The sequence below is a fragment of the Aquarana catesbeiana genome, linkage group LG07, assembly GCF_042186555.1.
Source record: "Aquarana catesbeiana isolate 2022-GZ linkage group LG07, ASM4218655v1, whole genome shotgun sequence".
Taxonomy (NCBI): Eukaryota; Metazoa; Chordata; class Amphibia; order Anura; family Ranidae; genus Aquarana; species Aquarana catesbeiana.
The window spans coordinates 192,964,144-192,987,642 of record NC_133330.1 but is presented as its reverse complement, the minus strand read 5'-3'; the positions used below and the strand labels follow the sequence as shown (position 1 = coordinate 192,987,642).

Sequence of the window (23,499 nt, the reverse complement as noted above, 5' to 3'; positions counted from 1 at the left end):
CAGCTATTCACTGCGCCCTGATTGGGCAAAGCTTTGCCCAATTAGGGCTCAGAATGCACTGTGCAGCCAAAAGAGTGACTGTTGCTATGTGCCGCCTGGCTGCTGCTACACTAACTTGGGAGAACTTGGAACTAACCAGCAGCTCCTGTTAGTGTGCACTACATGTGTCACAGAATTGAAGGAGGTAAATGTGGGTATTTTCACAAAGCTTACAAGTATCATAATCATTCTGATTAATAGGAGTAGGCTGGAAATAATTGAATGTCAATGTTGAACAGAATATATGAATATATTTTGACCATAGACATACTTTAAATGGATCTATGGCTGACAATGCTGCACAGGCATTCATGCTTTTGCTTCGACAGTTTCTTGAGAAGGAAGGTCTGTATATGTAAGGATCCAGTATCTCACAGTATATACCTTTCGAACCACCACCCCCATTCAATCAACAGAAGGAAGGGAGGGATCAGACACAGACCTGCATTCTTCATAGCACCTGTGAGCTGTAATACAGTCAGTAGTCAGTACAATACAAGACAGAAGATGGCAATGGGAATGTCACACAATCTTTCACATTTCCTACTCCCGCTTTATACATTGTTAACAGTAAGTGAAATCTGCTTTTTTTAATACATCAAATTATGCTGTTAATATTTTATATAGGTCAGAATCACCAATGATGTCTTGTATAAAATATCACCTGTATAAGCAGATAAATGTGCTTACCATTTTTCACTCAAGACTAATAATCTTGAAGATGCTCCTTCCTATGAGAAAGTTGTGCATGCCTTAGATGAAAAGCTTTTTCTTTCATGAACGGTTAACTATTTTTAAAGAGCAGATTATCATTTCATTACATACAATTGATATATATAATTCATACTCTAAAACCTGTATAAAAAGAAAAGACAAGCTGACAAGAATTAGTAACCGGAATTGTGAAAATTGCTTTATTGTACTTTTTTGTTGCAATTAGGTGCACATTTAATACAATATTCCAATGTTACAGTTCTGAAATATGTAGCTCTATGTGCTAATTGGATAAGCAGATATTTATCCAGTAGTATGCTCCACCCATGCTTACTTAATGTGTACAAATAGCTGAACAATTTTCTAAAGTGAAAATTGCACACTTATTTTTGAATACTAAAAAATGTATTAATGTATAAATCAATTAATGTACAGTGTATCATTTGTTATATGCATCAACTTCATGCTTTATATTATCTATACTTGTAAATTAGTGCTACATCTTTTTAATTTCCTTTTTATTTTAAATAAAGCCATCAACTAAATTGATCTTTAAACATGCCTACATTTGAATTATCCCTGTGCTGTAGTTTCAAACAAGCAGAAAAAAACTTGCTTATTGACAGTATGCTGTTATTTCTTTCTTTTACTGACCCAAAGACTATCATGTTTGATGTGTCCTCTTCTTGGTTCAGGTATAAGCCACCTCATTAGATGCAGATGTAGTACCATAGTACCAGAACTTGAGCTTTAAAATCCAACTTTGCTGTGTTTTATACACTTTTACTCATTTAAATGTGCTGCATGCCAACCTTGGTACTAGACTTTTAGGGCAGTGTATTTTATATAATAAAAAGAATTTAAAACATAATTCTAAGCCATGGACCAACATTGGGGAAGAAAGACTGCTGTTATTCCGACCTTGTAAATTATTAGTAGGGCATAATAGATCTGGTTGTAGACAACACGAGCAATCTGCATTCTGATTAATTCAATGCAGTCTTCTCCAATCAAGTCACTATAGATAAACATTTTAAAAAAATGTTTTGTTTGTTTAAAATAAAATATATTTCAAAAGTAATTTCAGTTGTCTCTGATAACTAGAAATAATACAATAAAAAGCACTAGACTGGAAATATTTCTGGTTTACTCGGAACATTTATTTCTAGCAGTTATCAAGATTTCATTTGTTGGAATTTACAGTCGGAAGGTAGAAAGGTCATTTAAAAACTCTGAGCCAAATCTGCCCTCTTTGGTCTGTCACCAGCTAGGATTTTTCTCCTCTTTATGAATGAGCAGATTCAGCAAATAACTCTGCAGCGGAAATATTAACTCAGTACCTATTCTATCTCATACTGGCAACTGAGATTTACTATCTCAGGTTTTGCTATTCATAATTACAGTGTTGAGCTTCTTACAGACTGTCAAAATATTTTATAATGTAGTTATTGCATTGATAAATAAAATTGTCTAATAAAGCCATAGAGTAGCTTATAATTTAAGTAACATAAAAGTAACAGTTTTTTTAACATTGGGACAAGTGCTGAACTGCATTTGGCTAAATGAAGGATACAAAAATGTTCATGACAAGATTCAGAAAAATACTGATATTGGTGTGCAAAGGTCACTATAGACATCAGAGGCCTATCAGGCATGCAGACATGATTGAATGTTCACAATGTTTTTTTCATGAGGCCTAGTCTGAGAGTGTGGGTGCATGTCAATGCAGATATTAGACAAGAGTGCATCCAGATATCTTTGAATAGGATAGAAAAAAGATATGGCAAAAATAATACCACTCATCTATTTGCTAGCTAACTTGAAATCAGTTGGCTGGAGACATCTGAGGCTATCTGCAGGTGCCCATTGATCAACTCCCCCTCCCATCTAATAAGAATTCAAGATAATTCCTGGAATTCATAAAAATTGGTGAAGACAGATTTTGTGAAAGTGTCTCTTATACATACTAAAAGTGGTGCAGAATGTGCCAAATTCATATAATTGTCTGCGACTTGTACTTGAATTCAGCGCATGCTATTCCTCTTTTAGAATTCTAAACACTTTTGCTAAATATTTGTCTGTATGCCAAATGAAAGTTGGTTCTAATTAAACCAATTTTATTGGAGCAAGGTAGAACTACCTGAATATGGCACACAAGTCGCTGTTACAACCAAACTAGACACTTTTGCTAAATCCGTCTGCACCAGTTTCTCTCTCTTATTAGGTTGGTCTTAATTAGCTCCAGTTTCTTAAGATAGTATTGGTGTTTTATTTTGAATGTGGCACAGTGAAAAAGTGGCGCATTTGAAAATTACCTGAATTTGGTGCACGAGTTGCTGTCAGAACCAAAAGTGTTGCAAATGCTTGATGAATTTGCCGCAATACATTAACAAGAATGATTAATGCCAGAAGAGTGGCTCAGCAGTTTTATTGAATTTCCCCCAATCCAATGTTTCCAGGACATTCAAACAGTTCACTGTTTACATACATAAATATATTTTGTAGGGCCTGTCAATGTCGACAATAATGTTGCTTAGCTAAATTTAATATATAATAACAATATAAAATATTAAATCATAATACCTACTTAGGTCAACGAATCCATCAGGATCAAACTGGTTTTATCAGACAAGTCAGCGACAATATTCTGTTTACTATCACTTTGCCTCATGACGCTTTACATTGTCTTTTTGACTCTATAGAGAAATTTGCAGCATTCTCGGGATTGAAAGTCAATAAGTCAAAGTCAGTTGCTGTGCATATTTCTGTACATTTCTGTACATTCTGTACATCAAATCTTGTCTAATCTACAGCGTAACTTTACCTTTGCATACACCATGGAACTCCCATATTTCAGAATTCACCTAAAATCTAAACTTCCCTACTTAATACCAAGCAAATTATCCCCCCTCACCCATCACCTTTTTGCTCTCTTATGTTCCTAGAGCCAATATCAAAGCTCTTGGATTGGTAGATTAAATGCTATTAACATTTTTTTTTTTTTTTTTAGCTCTATCCATTCCTGTACCTAGTATTTTTCTGGAAAATTTTAAAACAAATTATTAAAAATTAAAATGGGGCTTGACCTGTCCCAGGTTTAATAATTTTGTGCCGCGTACACACGGTTGGATTTTCCGACGGGAAATGTTCAATGTGAGCTTGTTGTCGGAAAGTCCGACCGTGTGTATGCTCCATCAAACATTTGCTGTCGGAATTTCTGCACACAAATGTTTGAGAGCAGGTTCTCAAAAGTTCACGCATTCTCTGAATCAAGCAGAAGGAGCCGCACTGGCTATTAAACTTCCTTTTTTTTGGCTCGTCATACGTGTTGTACGTCACCACGTTCTTACGTTCGGAATTTTGGGCCAACATTTGTGCGACCGTGTGTATGCAAGACAAGTTTGAGCCAACATCCTTCGGAAAAAAATACACAGTTTTTTTGTCGGAAAATCCAATCGTGTGTACGGGGCATTACTCTTTTCTGCCATAAGACTAGTGGTGGCCTGGGAGTGCCACTTTTGATTAACTAATATGCAACAGCCCATATCGCATAACTGGCCCCACTACACAGTCGGCAATCCCAATTTGGGGTTTACTAGATGCAATTGATTGTGACCCTGTCACAATCTTCTCATTAATCTGGATCCCATTCCAATAAAGACTGTCACCACTGAGCCCTTCTCTGACACACTCATTTAAGGCATTTAAGGTCAAAATAAGATGCGTACACTGCTGACATTTAAAAAACCCTCTTGGCCTGGGCCCCCTTCCTGCCCGGGCCAATTTTCAGCTTTCAGCGCTGTCGCATTTTGAATAACAATTGCACGGTCATGCAACACTGAGTATGTGTTTATATTTATCTACATTACTTTTTTATACTTGTCAAAACTTTCATAAAACCTATTGAACAGAAAATATTAAAATGATGTAGGTCTCCCCATTGTGGATAATCACCTCCAAGCTCAGAGCAGAAGAGCTTGGACTTCTTGTAGGTTTCTGCTGTAGTGTTATGTAAATAAAATGTATCAAAACCACTGATCTTTCTCAGCCAGGTGATTTTAAAATTGTTTCAGTATGATCTATAACACTGGTCTATTGCTGCACATGTGAAAGACTTCCTTCCAGGAAGTCCAAATGTCTGTGGACATAATGTAATATTTTTCGATCATTTAGTTTCGGAATAGTGTATTCATAAAGGTCCCTATGTACACATTCTAATATTTTGGATATTCTAATGAGCCTGTTTATAAAGTTTACCAAAAATAGTTAATTAATGAGATTGATATAAAACGTTAGGACGTTGATCTGCAGTGTAAAAAATATGGTTGTTGGAAAGCAAAGAAGAAAAATTCTACTATATTAAGGAAAATTCCTTCTTAACCACTTGCCGGCCGCCGCACGAACATTTACGTCTACAGAATGGCACGGACAGGCAAATGGGCGTACAGGTACGTCCCTTTAAATTTGCCATCATGTGGTCGCTCGCACGAGCACCGTGCATGTGATCGCGGGTCCCGCGGACTCAGTGTCCGGGGAGAGGAAGAACAGGGAAATGTTAATGTAAACAAGCATTTCCCCATTCTTCCTAGTGTCAGGACACTGATCACAGCTTCCTGTGATCGGGAGCGGTGATCAGTGTCGTGTCACACGTAGGCCATACCCCCTACAGTTAGAACACATCCCTAGGACACACTTAACCCCTGCAGCGCCCCCTCCTGATTACCCCCTTCACTGCCAGTCACATTTACATAGTAATCAATGCATTTTTAATCACACTGATCGCTGTATAAATGTGAATGGTCCCAAAATAGTGCCAAAAGTGTCTGATCTGTCTGCCATAATGTCGCAGTCATGATAAAAATCGCTGATCGCCGCCATTACTAGTAAAAAAAAAATGTATTAATAAAAATGCCATAAAATTATCCCCTATTTTGTAGACGCTATAACTTTTGCACAAACCAATCAATAAATGCTTATTGCGATTTTTTTTTTAATCAAAAATGTAGAAGAACACGTATCAGCCTAAACTGAGGAAAAAAATGTTTTTTATATATATTTTTTGGGGATGTTTTTTATAGCAAAAAGTAAAAAATAATGTGTTTTTTTTCAAAATTGTCACTCTTTTTTTGTTTATAGCGCAAAAAATAAAAACCGCAGAGGTGATCTAATACCACCAAAAGAAAGCTCTATTTGTGGGGATGTCAATTTTGTTTGGGAACCACGCCGCACGACTGCGCAATTGTCAGTTAAAACGACGCAGTGCCGAATCGCAAAAAGTGCTCTGGTCTTTGGCCAGTCAAATGGTCCGGGGAGTGGTTTTAATTCAACTGAAAAAAAAAAATTATTACTCTAGGTTTAGAGTGGCATAGGGTATCAACAACATTTCTGGCAAAAATGCAGAAGTAAAGTCCTCATACAGGTATATCAATAAATACTGTTTATCTACTAAATAGAATTTGTAGATTCTTTCTACTTTTCTTGAAATATGATTAGAATGAGTGGAAAAAAAACTTCTCCAAGTAAATTTATATGTAAGCACATCTGTCTGAGGCCTGGTTCACACCTATGCATTTTTTAATGCATCTCAGTTTTGCAGAAACACACTACAGTCCATTTGACATGGTTTCCTATGGATGTAGTTCACATCTGTGCATTTTATGGAAAGGGCTAGGGACTTTTTTCTGGTTTTTGGTTCCGTAGACTTCAATGGATCAAAAGCGTCTATTGAAAAACGCAAAATGCACCTTGAATATGCAAACTGCAACCTGCATAGGTGTGAACCAGGCCTAAATCAAAATTGTCCAAAAAACTTATAGCTATGGATTTAAACCTTCCAAAAATAAACTGGTATATAATTTGTATCTTGTGCAGTTGTATGACTTATGCCACGTACACACGAGCGGACTTCTCGTTCGCCAGAACTCTGAAGGACTTTTCGACGGAGTTCCGACGGAGTTCCAACGAAACGGACTTACGACCGGACTAGAATAAGGAAGTTCATAGCCAGTAGCCAATAGCTGCCCTAGCATCCTTTTTGGTCCGTCGGACTAGCATACAGACTAACGGATTTTGCGATTGGACTCGAGTCCGTCAAAAAGATTTGAAACATGTTCTATTTCTAGGTCCGTTGGAATTTTCGACAGAAAAAGGTCCAATGAAGCCCACACACGATCGGAATGTCCGACGGAATCGTTCCGTCTGACCTTTTCTGCCAGACAGTCCGCTCGTGTGTACGCGACATTAGGCTAGCTACCCACTGGATTTAGAACATTACACACAACATTTTTGAGCCAGAATGCTGACTTATGCCCCGTACACACGGTCGGATTTTCTGACGGAAAATGTGTGATAGGACCTTGTTGTCAGAAATTCCGACCGTGTGTAGGCTCCATCACACATTTTCCATCGGATTTTCCGACACACAAAGTTTGAGAGCAGGATATAAAATTTTCCGACAACAAAATCCGTTGTCAGAAATTCCGATCGTCTGTACACAAATCCGACAGACAAAGTGCCACGCATGCTCAGAATAAATAAAGAGATGAAAGCTATTGGCCACTGCCCCGTTTATAGTCCCGACGTACGTGTTTTACGTCACTGCGTTTAGAACGATCGGATTTTCCGACAACTTTGTGTGACCGTGTGTATGCAAGACAAGTTTGAGCCAACATCCGTCGGAAAAAATCCTAGGATTTTGTTGTCGGAATGTCCGAACAAAGTCCGACCGTGTGTACGGGGCATTAGATCTTTGAATTTCTGATTCATAATCAAATTTTTTAAATAGTTCCCAAATTCCCTTGTATTGACTAATATGTGCTTAAGCATGAAAATGACAAGGAAAGTGACATCACTTTTGTACACGTCCAAAACATATTTCCAGTACACTTTTTATAGATACAGAATAGAAGATCACACCAACACAATATGCTTTGAACACAATGTTTGGTTTGAAGTTCCAGAAACTGTTAAAAGCGTCAAAACATTTCAGAAGCAGAGACACACAGGCTCCAATGTACCACTGGCCATCTTAGGAAAACTCAGCTACTGTGGGGAGCAGCTCCCTAATTACTACTAGAGTACTCTTTCCAGCAGGGTGTAAACCCCCCCCCCCCCACCATCATTCCCTTTGTATCTTCAGGCTTTTCCTTCCAGCTGTTTTCCTATGTTACCAGAGCTACCCTGGACTTCACTGAAAGGGGCGCTGGTTATGAGGATAAGCTGATTGTGTTCTGAAGTGTTTTACTAAAGTAGTACTTTTCAGCTAGACGCTCTGTAGCTATAGATTGTTATTGAGACTATGCTATGCAGCCATATGTTATCTTGATCATAGTGGTTCTAAAGTCAAATAATTTTTTACCTTAATGCATTTCCTGCAGTAAGGTAATAAAATGTAAAAAATGTCCCACGACTTTCTCCTCCCCCCCAAACACTTACCCAAGTCCTCTATTGATCTAGTGCTGTGCCCATCTGCAGCTTTTCTCACCCCTCTTCCTGGTCTCACAAGCTTCACTAGGGCTGCGGAAGCCATTGGTTCCTGTTGTTGTCAGTCAAATCCAGTGAGGAGGGAGCATGGCCAAGCTGCGCTGTGTGTGTCCATAGACGCACACAGCCAACCTCTAAACCTCTTTTTTCTTTTAGCATAAAGAATATATATAAAAAAAACCTTTAGAACCTCTTTAAAGTGGTTGTAAACCCTCACATATACCCAGTGAAGTGACTGGCCTCAGGTGATACACAGATTAAACAAATCCTCCTACATCAGTTGTACCTGTTTATCTACAGCTTTCTTTCCCCTTAATTCATTCATAGTGCACAATTTACACAGCATCTCCTGGCTCTGAAAAGCAGAGAGTGCAGAGCTGAAATTATATCAGTAAGGAGAGCTCTAAAAGCTGATTAGAGGGAAGGGACACCCCCCCCCCCCCTTACACAGCACACAGGAACAGAGTTGAGGCTGTCAATCAGCTGGAGATCCCTCCCTGTCACCATTTTTCTCTTGGAGTCAGGGAAACTTGTCAGAAGTGACTCATGCTTATAGCAGAGGAACGAGGTAGTGAACAAAAATTACACTTAGTGCTCTGGATTGAGACAAGTACACACTATAGAGGGATATACTTTACATCATGTCTGAGGTTTACAACCACTTTAAGTCACAGAGACATTGCTGTGAAGCGTCCATGTTTATATAGGTTTCATTTTTGTTTTGTATTATTCTGTAGTGTAAGCATGCCCCTCAAAAATTTAGTTTTAAGGGTTCAAGGAACAGAGTTTTGAAACCAAAGTACTGAAGATTGACAAATTGGCTGACATTTGAACCTGCAAGAGTCTTCCCAAAACTGCCAAATCTGAATAAATGCTTTTTTTTCTTTTGTGCAGTAATTGTTTTTACAAGTATAATATAAGTATACTGTATATAATCTCAGATTTGTCATGATGTATTTTTTTTTTAATTTGCTCCCCTTATATTTTGTGTCTTACAGATAGCTTCAGCTGACACAGGTATATATTTTTACCTTTATGTATAATCTTTTATCATGTATTAATCTGTGACATCAAAATTGAAATATGCAGTGATTTCAACTGCAGGCAAGTTTAAAAATAAATACTAGAAAAGTATATGGTAGAAGTTGCCTTCCCTTAATAGTTCCTTCATTAGAATTGCCTTAGAACTATTATGCAGCACATGTGCAGGGAAATGGCTGCTTATACCACAGCCTTCTCATACAGTTGTCTACCTTTACTCTTTATGAAACTTTTTTTTTTTTACCCTTTTATTTTTGTGTTTTCAAACATTTTTGAAGTTGCAACACACCATGATGAGACTTGATATGCTTGTGAACACTGAAACATTGCTCTTTTATTCTAAAATAGAACAGACATAAAGGACTAACTTTCCCTGAACCAACATAATTTAAAAGGCCTCCTCCCAACCCCCTAGGGTGCAGAGGGGAAGCCACATGCACAGAACTCAGAAGATCATGACTCTCACTGTATGTAACTTGGGCTACTGCAGTGATTTACAGCATCCCCAGTAACCCTCTGGATATCATGCATACTTAAATTGAGCCAAACTAGAACAATGTAAGTAAGCAAAATTAAAATTCCTGGAGTTCACCTTTAAAAGTTTGAAAGGTAAACATAGCAATAATAGGTTAAAATATATGCTTAGGGAAAATACACTATACTTTCCTTTTATGCTGTATTTACACACAACGGATAGCTGCCAATAAGGTAAATTGCAGCGGTTTCTCCGGTATCTCCAGCAGCTGTCTGTTGTGGCTGCAGTAGGGGACATTGTGATGCGCCATTCAGTGTTGTATAAACTGTATGTAGCTTCAGCTATGTACCTGCAGTATACAGCCTTGTATGACTTCACGATCTCCGACTCAGCCAATCAGAGGTAGCTTTGTATTCATTCATAGAATACAAAGCTGCCTATGAATGGCTAACTGATGCTTAGCCCAACGCTGGAAGGTCTCGTCTCACACTGAGAACACAAGGCTGTGACTGTATGTAGCTGAGGCTTCACACTGTACAGTTTATACAGTGCGCCCAATTAGTTTGGGCCAGCTTGGCCAAAACAAACTATGTAGGCCCCTTTCACATGAGCAGCTGTTCAGACGCTGTTAAAAGCATGTTTTATTGTTTTGAAATTCCAAGACTCCAGGCCCAGCGATCACTTGCAGTTGTACATTGCGATTTGCAGTGTTTACATGCGGCTGCGTTTAGCTGCGGTGGAACATTCTTGCCATTTCTGATGTGCTTCCTGTTGTTTTTCTTTCCTCATTGCCGCTGCTATCTGCAGGTGAAATAGTACACTGCGATTACCTGTGGTTATGTGCAGATAGCTGCAATAAATCGTTCCTGGACGCAGTCAAAATTATTTTTTGTAACTAAACTGTTGCTAAACACAGTGTGTGAATGGGGCCATAGGAAAGCATTGTGTGAGTTTAGGTGTGATAGATAACTTCATCTATCCGCAGCTAAAAGCTGAATTCTATCCGCCCGTGTGAAAGGGGCCTTAAAGTAGCAGTAAAGCTGGAAATCGGCTCTAGCCACTTGTCTACTGAGATAATTTCTTTCATTTTTTTGCACACATGTTCAAAATCTGCATTTTTTGCTACAAACTTACTTTAAACGCCAAACAATTATATATTTCTGAAAGCAGAGCCCTTGCACAATATAGTACCTATTTTTTTGGTAAAATATAAAAGATGTGGTTGTGTCAAGTAAATAGATACCCAACATGTTAGGGCTTAAAATAGCATGTGCTTGTGAAATGGCAAAACAACAAAAAAACAAAACGTAACCAATGATTTAAAAAGCAAATTATTATTAGAATTATTGCTCATCCTCTGGAGTTCGCAGTGATACCTCACGTGTGCACAATCACAATTTACATACACATGCTTGCTTTATGTGTGTATTTGCATTTGGGGGTGTGCGCAGGGTGAAAGGGGTGTTTTTATACTTTTTACATTTCTTATATATACATAGTTACATAGTAGGTAAAGTTGAAAAAAGATAACAGTCCAGAGAATTGGCTAAAAAATCAATACCAAGCTCATGGCTTCAGTAGCATCTGTGAGCTTGATTAAACTCCTTAAACACTAGTATTGTTTTTTAAACGTACCTTGGTAGATAAGAGGGTGATCTGTCCCTGAACACACAGAATTCCATATTTTCTAAAGGCAGCTAAGCTGTACCTGAACACATCTAAACACAAAATTAGAATGGTACCATTTGAAATCATTACATGCTTTTAGATGCATTTGGAAATGTCCTACTAAAGCATATAAATGCATAGAATTGTATGTATGTCTTTGCCTGTGCGAATGAGGCCTTGTCATCATTTGATTATGAGTAAGACTGGACATGAAATTTGGCTTAACATAGCAAACAGGTTTAACCAAATATTCTGACAACAACTCTTGAGGTAAATGTACACCATTAATGCATCGGTATTTGCGTCTCTTGCAGGTTTCTCAATATCTACGTATGATGTTACATCCAGAAGCCTCTATGTCCGGTGGTCTAAAGTTACAGGTGCCATGTCATACAAAATCACAACATCCCCTTATTTATCACTTGGCCAGTCTTCGTTTGCAGTATTTAATCCAGCCACTGTAATAGGAACAATAAACACACTCCTGCCAAATACTAATTATACAGTAATGGTGGAAGCCATGGACAAAGATGGCAGTACTATGGCTCATGCTCAGATCCTTCAACTGACAGGTTAGTAGGTTTCTTATACCTTTTTAGGGCACAGTCAGTAATGAATAATGGACCTGTTTTACTTTTTATTGTTTACTTTTCTGTAGCCCCTGAGGTACCTGTTATTGATCAGGCATATTCAAAGCTGAGCAATAGTATAACTGTGGAATGGGCAGAGGTGGCAGGAGCTACAAGCTATCAGGTAATTGCTCAGGCTGGAACGCGTTTCTTTGAGTCTGTTGTCACAAGCTCCCCAGGAACAGTGACTGGCCTACAAGCGGCCACAACCTACAAAATAACAGTGAGATCCATCAATTCAGCTGGAAAGAGCCAACCTTCTCCTCCTAAATGGGCACAAACAGGTGAGATGTTTGGAAGAACAAATAGTTATCTAGAAAGTTGAAAATACAAAAAATGATTTTATAGGTTAACCCAAAGGCCAACTCCAGCCTAAGTGTTTTAATTTGTTTTGCTTTAAGTGAGGATGAGATAGAGCCTCCATCAGGCTTTTATTACCATCTGTGGTTCATTTGGACAGGGAGTTGTGGAAACGCTTTCAAAAAGGGGCACATACAAAATCAAAAAACCCTTTTTGGGAGACTGAGGAGGGGTTAAAACATACTGTAAGACAATTTTTTTTAATTTTTGTTAACTTTTATTATTATTATACAGGATTTATATAGCGCCGACAGTTTACGCAGCGCTTTACAACATTAGGGCAGACAGTACAAGTACAATGCAATTCAATACAGGAGGGATCAGAGGGCCCTGCTCGTTAGAGCTTACAATCTAGGTTCATGCATTCCTTTCCTCATGATAACTGCACCCCCATTTCTTGCATGGGTTTCATAGGAACATGAAGTAAGAAAAAAATCTTCCCAACAGGGTCACAGACAGAATTAAAAACATGACAGAAATATTAACTCTTCCACACTGTAGCCAAAACCAAAAAATGGAAATAGATTTAGGGTCCTTTCACACTATGACGTGAATGGAAAAACCATAGGGATGCATCTTCGTTAGCCTACAGTCACATGCATCTTTGCGTATTTACTCACGTTTATATGCACTGTGCTGTTTTAACTGGCAATTGTACAGTCATGCAACACTGTACGCAAATTACATTTTTATCATTTTTTTTCACACATAGAGCTTTCTTTTGGTGGTATTTAATCACCACTGGGTTTATTATTTTTTTGTGATATAAATGGAAAAAGACTGAAAATTTTGAAAAATGTATTATATTTTCTACTTTCTACTTTGTTATAAAACATATCCAATAAAAAAAAAAAAAAACACATTTCTCCATAAACTTAGGCCAAAATGTATTCTGCTACATGTCTTTGGTAAAAAAAAACAAACAAAAAAACAGCAGGTATCAGCCATGAATCATTGGCCGAGACCTACTGACAAAATCGCACTGTGTCCAACCAGAGTCAGGTACTGTACGTGAACCGGCGGGCTGTGCCACTTGCCTGCAGTATAACTACTGTGGGCAGGCGGAGAGCAGTTCAAGGAATATTACCTATGTCCTAATTCCTGTTGTAGGTGAGACTTGCGGTGCAGTGTATTTATAAGCATTTACATGTGTTTATTTGCATTCCCATGCAATAAACTGCAAACATGCAAACGCAAGTAACTGCACATAGTGTGAATGGGTCATAAATCAAGAATCAGTTTATTAGCAACATGTGTAGGTCTGCATGAATTTCTGTTTGCACCTATAGATTGTTTTGGTTTCAAAGGCTTTTCAGTGTAAGGTTAGATTGCAGGATCATTTTATTCTTCTGCTGACAAGTAGAACAAATCCCACTGGATCATGATGCTGATAATCAATTAGACCAAGGTGCAAATTCCTTTGTACATGTTTTATGCGCTAAAATAATTGCATTATGGTCATTTTAGTAGCTTATATATGTTGGTGATACTACAGCAGATGCAGAGAATATACATGCTCAGGTCCCTAAGTTATAGTCACAGCTCAAGCTGAGACTATCCCTACCCCAACACGTATTAGAATGCAATCCAAGGGCATCTATTAGTGGAAAGCATAAATAATATTAGCATTTGAAGAAAATATTTAAGTACAAACTCCTTGTCAAGCTGCAATAATAGAGTCAAGGTGCAATGTTAGAGTATTAGGAGGTAAAATATTGTAGTGTTATAACATTTAAAAATATACTGAATGTGATATACGTTTTTTTTTTAAATCTATTTGCATAATTTCTACGGCTTTTGTGTCACTGAAACAGTCTCTTTTTTATTTAAGTTTTGGCAGCTGCATCTGTCACCGTGGAATCCTATAGCAGTGACTCTGTGAGTGTTGGTTGGCAGCGTGTCCCCTCAGCTGTTCTGTACTCCGTTTCTGTTATGAGATCAGATGGATCTGGCACCAGGTGGAACCAGAACACCACGTCTTTATCACTGAACTTCACCTCTCTGGACCCTGGCACCATTTATACTATCAAACTTCATGCCTGGGATGCAAATGGAGTACCAGGAGATGACATCACCTACAGCCAGATTACACGTAAATAACACACAATATTATCACTGTTCTATTTATCCCTGGCTCAGTATGTGTTTTATTTAATATGCTGCAAATTTAACATGTCTACAGATTTGGTGCATAGCAGACCTATACTCTTCTATTTCCTTTATTTAGAGAAAGACATCCTCATAGTGCTGTTAATAAATCTAAAGAGAAAGCTGAAATACCTGCTTGTCTCTACAAACTATCACAATGTTTCAGCTTTCCAGTGTCGTTTGTGTAAGTGTAGCAATTTTCTAGTTGGGCTGCTAGGATATTAGGCAAATTTAGTTCTTTTTAGCTTCTCTGTAACCAGTGGGGCAGTTGCTCATTGCTTGTTGGGGGTTCTGAATCTGACAGGCTGCTGATTTGATTGCTCTCCCCTGTTTTCCAGAGGCATATGGAACATAGAGAGTTGAGCAGGGCAAATGGGCAACCTGAATATTTAGTGTGCTTCAGCCAATCCCTGGAGAGGTCTGCCCAGTAGGTGGCTGGAGAGGCATATAAATAGTCTGAGATTTAGAATAGCAGGGCTCTTCTCCCTGTTGAAAGGAATTCACCTGTTTGGATGGGGGTGGATACCCACATCCGCAGTAGCCTTCCTGACTCCAGCTGATGATTCATTAATCTCCCAGCTGTGGTTTAGCTGGGGGGCCTGCTTTAATAGATCCATTTTTCAAGATAGTCAAGGGAACCCTCGCCCTAGGACCCTAATCTGGAGAGCTCATTTAAGAGTGTCCAATTAGGTTAGAAGGGTCTGGCTGTCCTGTGGCATTGTGAGCGTTCACCTCTCTCTTAGAGCCCTTTCACACTGGGGCGTGGACCGCGTTAGCAGTAAAACGCTCCTCATTTTAGTGGTGCTTTACCGGCGCTGTGCGGGTGGGAGCGGGCTGCTTTTAACCCCAAAGAAAGGGTTAACAAGGGGTTAAAAGCACCCGAAAAGAGGCGATGCTGAAGCGCTTTGCAGGTGCTTTGGAAGCGCTGCCTATTGATTTCAATGGCAGGGGTGGTTTAGGAGCGCTGTATACACCGCTCCCGCACCTCCCCAAAGACGCTGCTTGCAGGACTTTTTTTTCAGCCCTGCAAGCGCACCGGCCCAGTGTGAAAGCACTCAGGCTTTTACACTGGGGAGACAGGGGAGGCAGTTTACAGGCGCTATTATTAGATCTAAAACTACTGTAAAGCGCCTTCAGTGTAAAAGGGGTCTTACTGAAGAGTGTCTGGTGGATACCGGAAGGAGGTATCCTGTGATCTTGTGACATTGTGAGAACTGACCTGAGCTCAGTGTTCCAGTGACTGTGTCCTGTATCCTTTGGGTGGAGGAGCCAGTAGTATTCTTGACTGGAATAGCTTCTAAAAAGGGACTCAATTCTGCTCTCTGTATTTGTTCCTGTATGGAGACTGTTTACAGAAACTTAGCAAGGTGAAGTGCCCTCCTGCAAATGTTTAGGGAATCCAGAGTATCCCATGCCACCATACACCCTATCCAAGTTTCTTCAGCAATAAAAATCCTAAAAAGACATCCCCTAGTTAATTGTTGAGCCAGAACGAGTGAAATGTTACTGTGTGCCTGGCTGCCTCTGCACTAACTCTGGGGAATAACCAGTTAAATTACAGCGGCTCCTTCATTGCTACCTAAGCAATGCCAAAGGGTGACTTTTAGGGAAATGCTGTCAAGTCAGGTGCTGTACCTGAATTCTGGCAGAGATCACTTGATCAGTTCTTATGTTCCAGAGGGCAGAAGAATGTGGGAAAGGAGACAAATATGTGTTTAAGCGGCATAGAAGTATTTAGGTACATTTTAACTTGTTGAAAATAAAATCTTCTAAAAAATTTAACCTAGGCCATGTGAGCAATATGGCAGCTTCTTATCCTTACAATTATTGTATTTCTAACATCTTTGAATGCTTCACACTTAGATCTACGTAGCAAAACAACCTGTAACAGTACCACACAAAACATCAATCATTCCAGAATCATCCCCTAGCCATGCTTAGTGACCAGGAGCACTGCGTTTCAATAACACACATGTTCCAAATGAATTCCAATATGAATGGTGAATAGAGCTACAGTTCTTAAGAGGCAAAATATGTCCCTGCTTGAGGCTGGGTAGGGTTTCACTTGAGGTGTATGTGGCTTGTCCCATTGGTGAATAGAGTTTAATAAACTCAGAGAAGTTGCCCAAGTATATATAATAGTCTGTTATACTATATCCTTCTGTCATTGTCTTTGTTCCTCAATATTTACAGTATCTGTCTGTCAGTCTGTATGTTTTAGGTTACCTCCTTATTACTTAATTAGTAGGAATATTAATAACTAAAAACATTTTTCACTGAACTTTTAATGAGGTACAACATTTGCATAAAAGATCACCTCATTTAAAGTCCCATAACAAAGTTTTTAGTTCTTTGTATATGCAAATAGTGGATTGAGGCATGACATTATAAGGCACAGATTATTATTTATATGGTAGGAATATTAGGATTCCCTGAGTTGCTCCATGATCTTTACGAATTTAATATTTTAATTTTTGTTGTCTTAAACCCCCACAATAATTAGCAGTAGAAAATATGGAAATCTGTATATGGGTATTAATTTATTTATTTATATTTTAGGACCAGCTGCCCCATCAGATGTGCAAATTACTTTCAACAGTGGAGCTCTGGAAGCCACATTCTCTGTAGCTGAAGCTGATGGCTCATCTAACTACACCGTACTTCTTTATAGTGGAGACACCAGTCTTAATTGTACAATGTCTGTGTCTCCATGCGCAATCACTTCTTTACAGTGTGGAACAGAATATGCAGTGTCCCTGGTAGCTACCAATGAAGCAGGATCTACTCTGTCACCAAAAACATGGAGTCTGTTATCAGGTGTGTTGTTGCTGGAAAATTACAAATTAGAAGACCTGTTTAATGCCTTTTTGCTTAGATAGATTTATTAAGAATGGAGGAAGTGAGAAAACCTGGGAATGGGATGGAGAGGTCTTTTTAAGCTGGCTGACTGAGAGAAATCCATGTATTCCCTCATCCAAGCAAAGCCGTGTGGATAGAGGAAAGTCAGCTGCCAGCCATTAAAATATCTGGACAGTGCTTGCATCTAATTGGATGATTTTTCAGACTGGCTCCAGGTACAAAAGTCAATTGAAAAATCTACTTTTGTCGAGCAAGGGACCAATAAGGCCACCCACAGTTAAAGTTTTGTCCAGCAGGAATCCGATGAAAATTTAGCTGTGACCAGCTTTAGTATAGTTATATTTTTACACATAAGTACAGTAGCAGTACAGTTATATCCTTATGTGTGTGATCAACAATGGCTGTCATACAGTTATCCTATTGTGTCCCATTGTGACTGTTTTTTAGTTAGACCTAAATGAAGCCGTAAACGAAGCCCTTTCAGCACCAAGATGTCAGAGCTGCAGGCTCTCCTATCTTCACCCATCTTCCTACCGGCTTTGCGGACGCTGGCTGTGTGAGTGGCTGGAGCCGCGATGACATCACTCCTGTGCATGCACGTGGGAGCCGAAATTTATGACACAGGGCTCTAAAGGAACAGCCTGGGTGGCTGTTCCTTCAGAGCGCATGTGCCAGTGATTTCCCTGGCTTCATATACAGTAAATATCTTTTAAACGGTGCATGTTTAGGAGATATTTACACTACCTATGGGTAAGCCTTGTTATAGGCTTACCTATAGGTAAAAGTCAGAGATAGGAGTTTGTCACAACTTTAACCGAAAAACTGAGGGCTTAATGTGACTTTAAGGCAATATAAAATAACACATGTAGATCCATTGTATTAAAGAATGCAGAAGAACAGGCTGTAGTCTAATGTTAGCTAATCATTAAGAGGCCAATAAGACGATACAATCTGTATTTACTGATTATTGTTGTTTTTATTATTATTGAAAACTCAAGCTTGTGATTGCTGGCTAACCACTGAAAATGCAAGTTTTAAGAAACTCTTCAATGCTTACTTATTCTGAGTCAGTGTCTGAACTTAAAAAATATCAGCCAGCCAGCTAGTCTTTTTCAGAAGGAGGGGTCAGCAATGGCAGTTTATGTATTCCTGACAGGTTTCCAAAGATCCACCCTAGGGTTGATTTTTTTTTTTACCGCTGAGTACAAGTACCGATACTTTCAGTCAAGTACTCGCCGATAGAGTACCGATACCTTTGCGGTGCGATTTGAACCCATACAAAATGAATGGGCTCAAATCTCACTGCAAAGAAATTGCATGCGATTTTAATAGGAATGTGGTGCAATTCCTGGCCGAATCAAATGAGGTTTCCTGCACCACTCCTGTATGAACCAAGGCTAAAGTTTCAGCTATCGGAGCATTTGCACGAGTATACAAGTACAAGTACCGATATCAGTATCTGTGCAACCCTACTTGGAACAAAAATTATTTTTGAGAAAAAAATACTACTTTGTTTGAATTAGGGTTAAATCTGTCATTCAGGCACAAGAAGAGACAGCTGAAACATCAAACAATGGATACACTGATACCTGTAACTTTAGTAAATTTGAACTCAAATATCTGCAGAATGAAAGACCTTGCGACAGTAGATTGTAATGTTGTTTTACATGGGATTAAATGGGATTAAATTACCTGCCCCATGAATGAAAAAATACTACTTAAACATGAAGGCAATTTTTTTCAATAACAATACTGTATATTTAACAAATAATAAAAGTGAAAAAAGTGTCTGTGTCAATGTAACGTTCCTATTTAAATGTTTGAGGGTAAAGCTGGCTATACACAAATAGCATTTTGTTTGTTGTTTTTTTGTTTTAAGAATGTTCATTCAATTTTCTAATCGTTAGTGGGGTCAAATCAAAGTTCGTTTTTGACCACAGTGACAAGAGAATTCAAATAGGAAAGGGGAGGGGGGGGGAAATTGCGCTCGGTGTTCAATTTAAAAACTGAAAAACGTGAAGTGAGTCCTGCAGCTAAAATACAATAACCCCAATACAAGGGCACACAAAATGAACAATAGATAAAATAGTGTAGCGCTGGACTAAAAATACGCATATAATGATATATGCAAGTGGACGGGGCCCATAAATGTGTAAATAAAGTGACTAGTGAATAAAGACCATATAACATTCAGTCTAAAATGATCAAGTGCATGTATAGTGACACTAGAGATTAATCAAGTGCACCTGCATATATTAAAAAAACAAGAAGTGATATGAGAGTAAATGTAAAAGTGGCAAACTTCAGGTGAATAAAATGAACCAATGTGACAGCAAAATGAATGAAAAATATATTATATCAACACAAGACATCTAATCACTAATAGTGCTAATAAATCCTAATGCTTAGTGATCGCACATGAAAAGGAAATTAAAATGAATATATAAACAGTCCCAAAAAAAATCCAAAGAACAGGTCCCAAAGCGTAGTGACACTCCAACACAGAATCTGGTTCAGTGTTCCACCGCAACTGTAGCCCACCACCAAGGGATAAAAGTTGGAGGCTTACCGGACAGCCTGCGACCACCCTTATTCAGGGGGGTCAAAACAGGCTCAGTAGAAATATGTGGGTCCAGATGATATCCTCACCAATAATCTCCAGGTGTACTCCAGGTATCTTTTATGGCAAGCCAAGAGGGGCTTCCAAACGGGGTGCAGCTAGGACTTGACCACAAGATGCAGCAAAGAATTGGCCACAAATAACCCCAGAAAAAGAAAAAGATACTCCAATAGTGCAGAACGATCTGGCCAGTTTATTAAAAGTTTATACAAACAACTAGATTTAAAAAGCAAAGTTCTGACGGGGAGAAATAAAAGACAAGCTCCACCGTACACTGAAGTGTACGGTGGAGCTTGTCTTTTATTTCTCCCCGTCAGAACTTTGCTTTTTAAATCTAGTTGTTTGTATAAACTTTTAATAAACTGGCCAGATCGTTCTGCACTATTGGAGTATCTTTTTCTTTTTCTGGGGTTATTTGTGGCCAATTCTTTGCTGCATCTTGTGGTCAAGTCCTAGCTGCACCCCGTTTGGAAGCCCCTCTTGGCTTGCCATAAAAGATACCTGGAGTACACCTGGAGATTATTGGTGAGGATATCATCTGGACCCACATATTTCTACTGAGCCTGTTTTGACCCCCCTGAATAAGGGTGGTCGCAGGCTGTCCGGTAAGCCTCCAACTTTTATCCCTTGGTGGTGGGCAACAGCTGCGGTGGAACACTGAACCAGATTCTGTGTTGGAGTGTCACTACGCTTTGGGACCTGTTCTTTGGATTTTTTTTGGGACTGTTTATATATTCATTTTAATTTCCTTTTCATGTGCGATCACTAAGCATTAGGATTTATTAGCACTATTAGTGATTAGATGTCTTGTGTTGATATAATATATTTTTCATTCATTTTGCTGTCACATTGGTTCATTTTATTCACCTGAAGTTTGCCACTTTTACATTTACTCTCATATCACTTCTTGTTTTTTTAATATATGCAGGTGCACTTGATTAATCTCTAGTGTCACTATACATGCACTTGATCATTTTAGACTGAATGTTATATGGTCTTTATTCACTAGTCACTTTATTTACACATTTATGGGCCCCGTCCACTTGCATATATCATTATATGCGTATTTTTAGTCCAGCGCTACACTATTTTATCTATTGTTCAAGAGAATTCAAATACATTTTTTCTTGAATGAACGAATTTCTAACAGTGCATGTGGTTTTCGTTTGGGAAATTACATTCATTTCAAAAGTAAATGTTAAGAGTAATCAAAATTTTGAACTACTTTTCAATGACAATTGTCCAGTCTTCGAATCTACAGACTTCGACTCTACAGACAATTCGTATGAACGTTTGTTCTAAAATCTACTAGAGTATAGCCAACTTAAGAGAAAGATCACATTAACTGGATATGTTTAGTAAATAGGGAGATAATAGTTTTTACATTTATTTGTACCTTTAATAATATTGTGCTTGATTCAAAGTAGTATATTTTTTACTTTCAGTTCCATGTGCACCTAATGGGATCACAGTTGTGGAGGACAATCCTGGGAATCTCACAGTGTCATGGTCCCATGGAAACCTTGCTGATTATTATGTTGTGTTTGTGAAGAGTGATGATGGTTTTGAAGTTCACTGCAACACATCCCAGTCTCCATGTTATTTTCCATCTGAATGTGGGTTCATCTATTTTATGAGCGTCTTTGCATATAACAAGGCAGGGCAAAGCCCCCTCGGTGAGCTCTTGAACTATACCACAGGTAAGCAGACAGTATACCAGGACAAGCATATTTAAAGTAATTGTAAAGTTGATTTTTTTTTTTTTAATAATAAACATGCTTACCTGCTATTTGCAATAGTTTTGCACAGAGCGGCCCTGAACCTCTCCTTCTGGGGTCCCCGCTGGCGCTGTCTGCTCCTCCTCTTCTGTGTCTGCCCCCAATGCAAGCTGCTTACTAGGGGGGCAGCTGTGCAGGCTTCATCCCGAGCCAGTCTGTGAGCATCTACTGACACACAGTGTGGCTCAGCGCCAGTCTTGATCTGTAGAGTTCAATATTGAGGTGGCCCGCCCTTTGCAGCTTTAACAGCTTTAACTCTTCTGGGAAGGCTGTCCACAAGGTTTAGGAGTGTGTCTATGGGAATGTTTGACCATTCTTCCTGAAGTGAATTTATGAGGTCAAGCATTAATGTGGACAAGAAGGCCTGGCTCGCAGTCTCCGCTCTAATTCATCCTAAATGTGTTCTTTCGGGTTGAGGTCAGGACTCTGTGCAGGCCAGTCAAGTTCCTCCACTGCAAACTCGCTCATCCGTGTCTTTATGGACCTTGCTTTGTGCACTGGTCCAAATCATTTGGTGAAGGGAGGATTATGGTGTGGGGTTGTTTTTCAAGTGTTGGGCTTGGCCCCTTAGTTCCAGTGAAGGGAAATCTTAAGGCGTTAGCATACCAAGATGTTTTTTACAAAGTGCAGGGTTCTCCCTCATATTATTTCCTCTTCTGGTTAATCGTTTTTAGCCTAAAGTGCATTAAGTTAAAAAAAGATTTACCACTTGCTGCCTGCCCCTCCCTCCTTAAACACTTACCTGACACCACTCTGAATCCAGCTCTTTCCCTGCCAGCAGCCCCATTCTCCTCTCTTTCTGCATTCACAGGATTTGCTGAGAGAAGCAAGAGCCATTGGCTCCTACTGCTGTCAGTCAAATCCTGTGAGGAGGGAGTGGGGGGCAGAACTGAGCCGTGCTGTGTGTGTTTATGGGCACAAACAGCCTAGCTTAGGAGTGTGCCCACAGTGTGCCCCCATAGCACATATGCAGAAGAGGAGGAGGGAACAGAGCTGGTAGGGGACCCCAAAAGAGGAGAAATGGGGCTACTCTGTGCAATAGCCTTGCACAGAGCAGGTAATTATAACATGTTTATTATTTTAATTTAAAAAATTGCTTTTACAACCAATTTTTCTCTTAGGATCAGATGTAAAGGGATATTAGATTCGCCCTGTGAAAAGCAACAATAGAAACTGACATCTCAAACATATTACAAACATTTTTAGTGTTATTTGTGACTTTTGCATGAATGCTGAGACTTTTGCAAAGCAATTTTTTTTATAAATCGACTATATAATCTTTGTTACAAAATCTCAATGATACAAGTAGAATTGTGAGATAGTATGACCATGTAAGAAACGAAAATATTTGCACTAATCTCAACACGAAAGATGAAAAAGTTGCATAATTTTGAAATCTGACAAGAGGCGATGCGTCTAGAGGCACGCGTACGCGCTTGCTGAATGTGGCAGCAATGGATTTTAAAAAGGATCAGATTAATTTAGCATAATTACAATGTTTACTACATACTGTACTACTAGTGGTTCACTGACTTGTTTTTGGAGTTACGGTTTCCTCTAGCAGGAATCGGTTATCACAATTTAGCAGTTTTATTTGCCTATATGAATATAATCTGGGTTCTAAATGTTCACTATGCCCTGGACACATTTTATACCAATGTACCAAGTTGGACTTCCAGATGGCTT

The 23,499-nt window shown here is 38.9% G+C and overlaps 1 protein-coding gene across 1 annotated transcript in view; it reads left to right on the top strand.

Moving 5' to 3' along the window:
• The window catches only part of LOC141103399 (fibronectin type III domain-containing protein 7-like), a 58,326-nt gene that overhangs the window by 15,781 nt on the left and 19,046 nt on the right, over positions 1-23,499 (top strand). Inside the window, exons 2-7 of the mRNA XM_073592931.1 lie at positions 9,234-9,252; positions 11,734-11,991; positions 12,078-12,332; positions 14,240-14,500; positions 17,116-17,373; positions 21,481-21,735. Coding sequence (XP_073449032.1) covers positions 11,805-11,991; positions 12,078-12,332; positions 14,240-14,500; positions 17,116-17,373; positions 21,481-21,735 — 1,216 coding nt within the window. The 5' untranslated portion in view covers positions 9,234-9,252; positions 11,734-11,804. The remainder of the gene's footprint in view (positions 1-9,233; positions 9,253-11,733; positions 11,992-12,077; positions 12,333-14,239; positions 14,501-17,115; positions 17,374-21,480; positions 21,736-23,499) is intronic.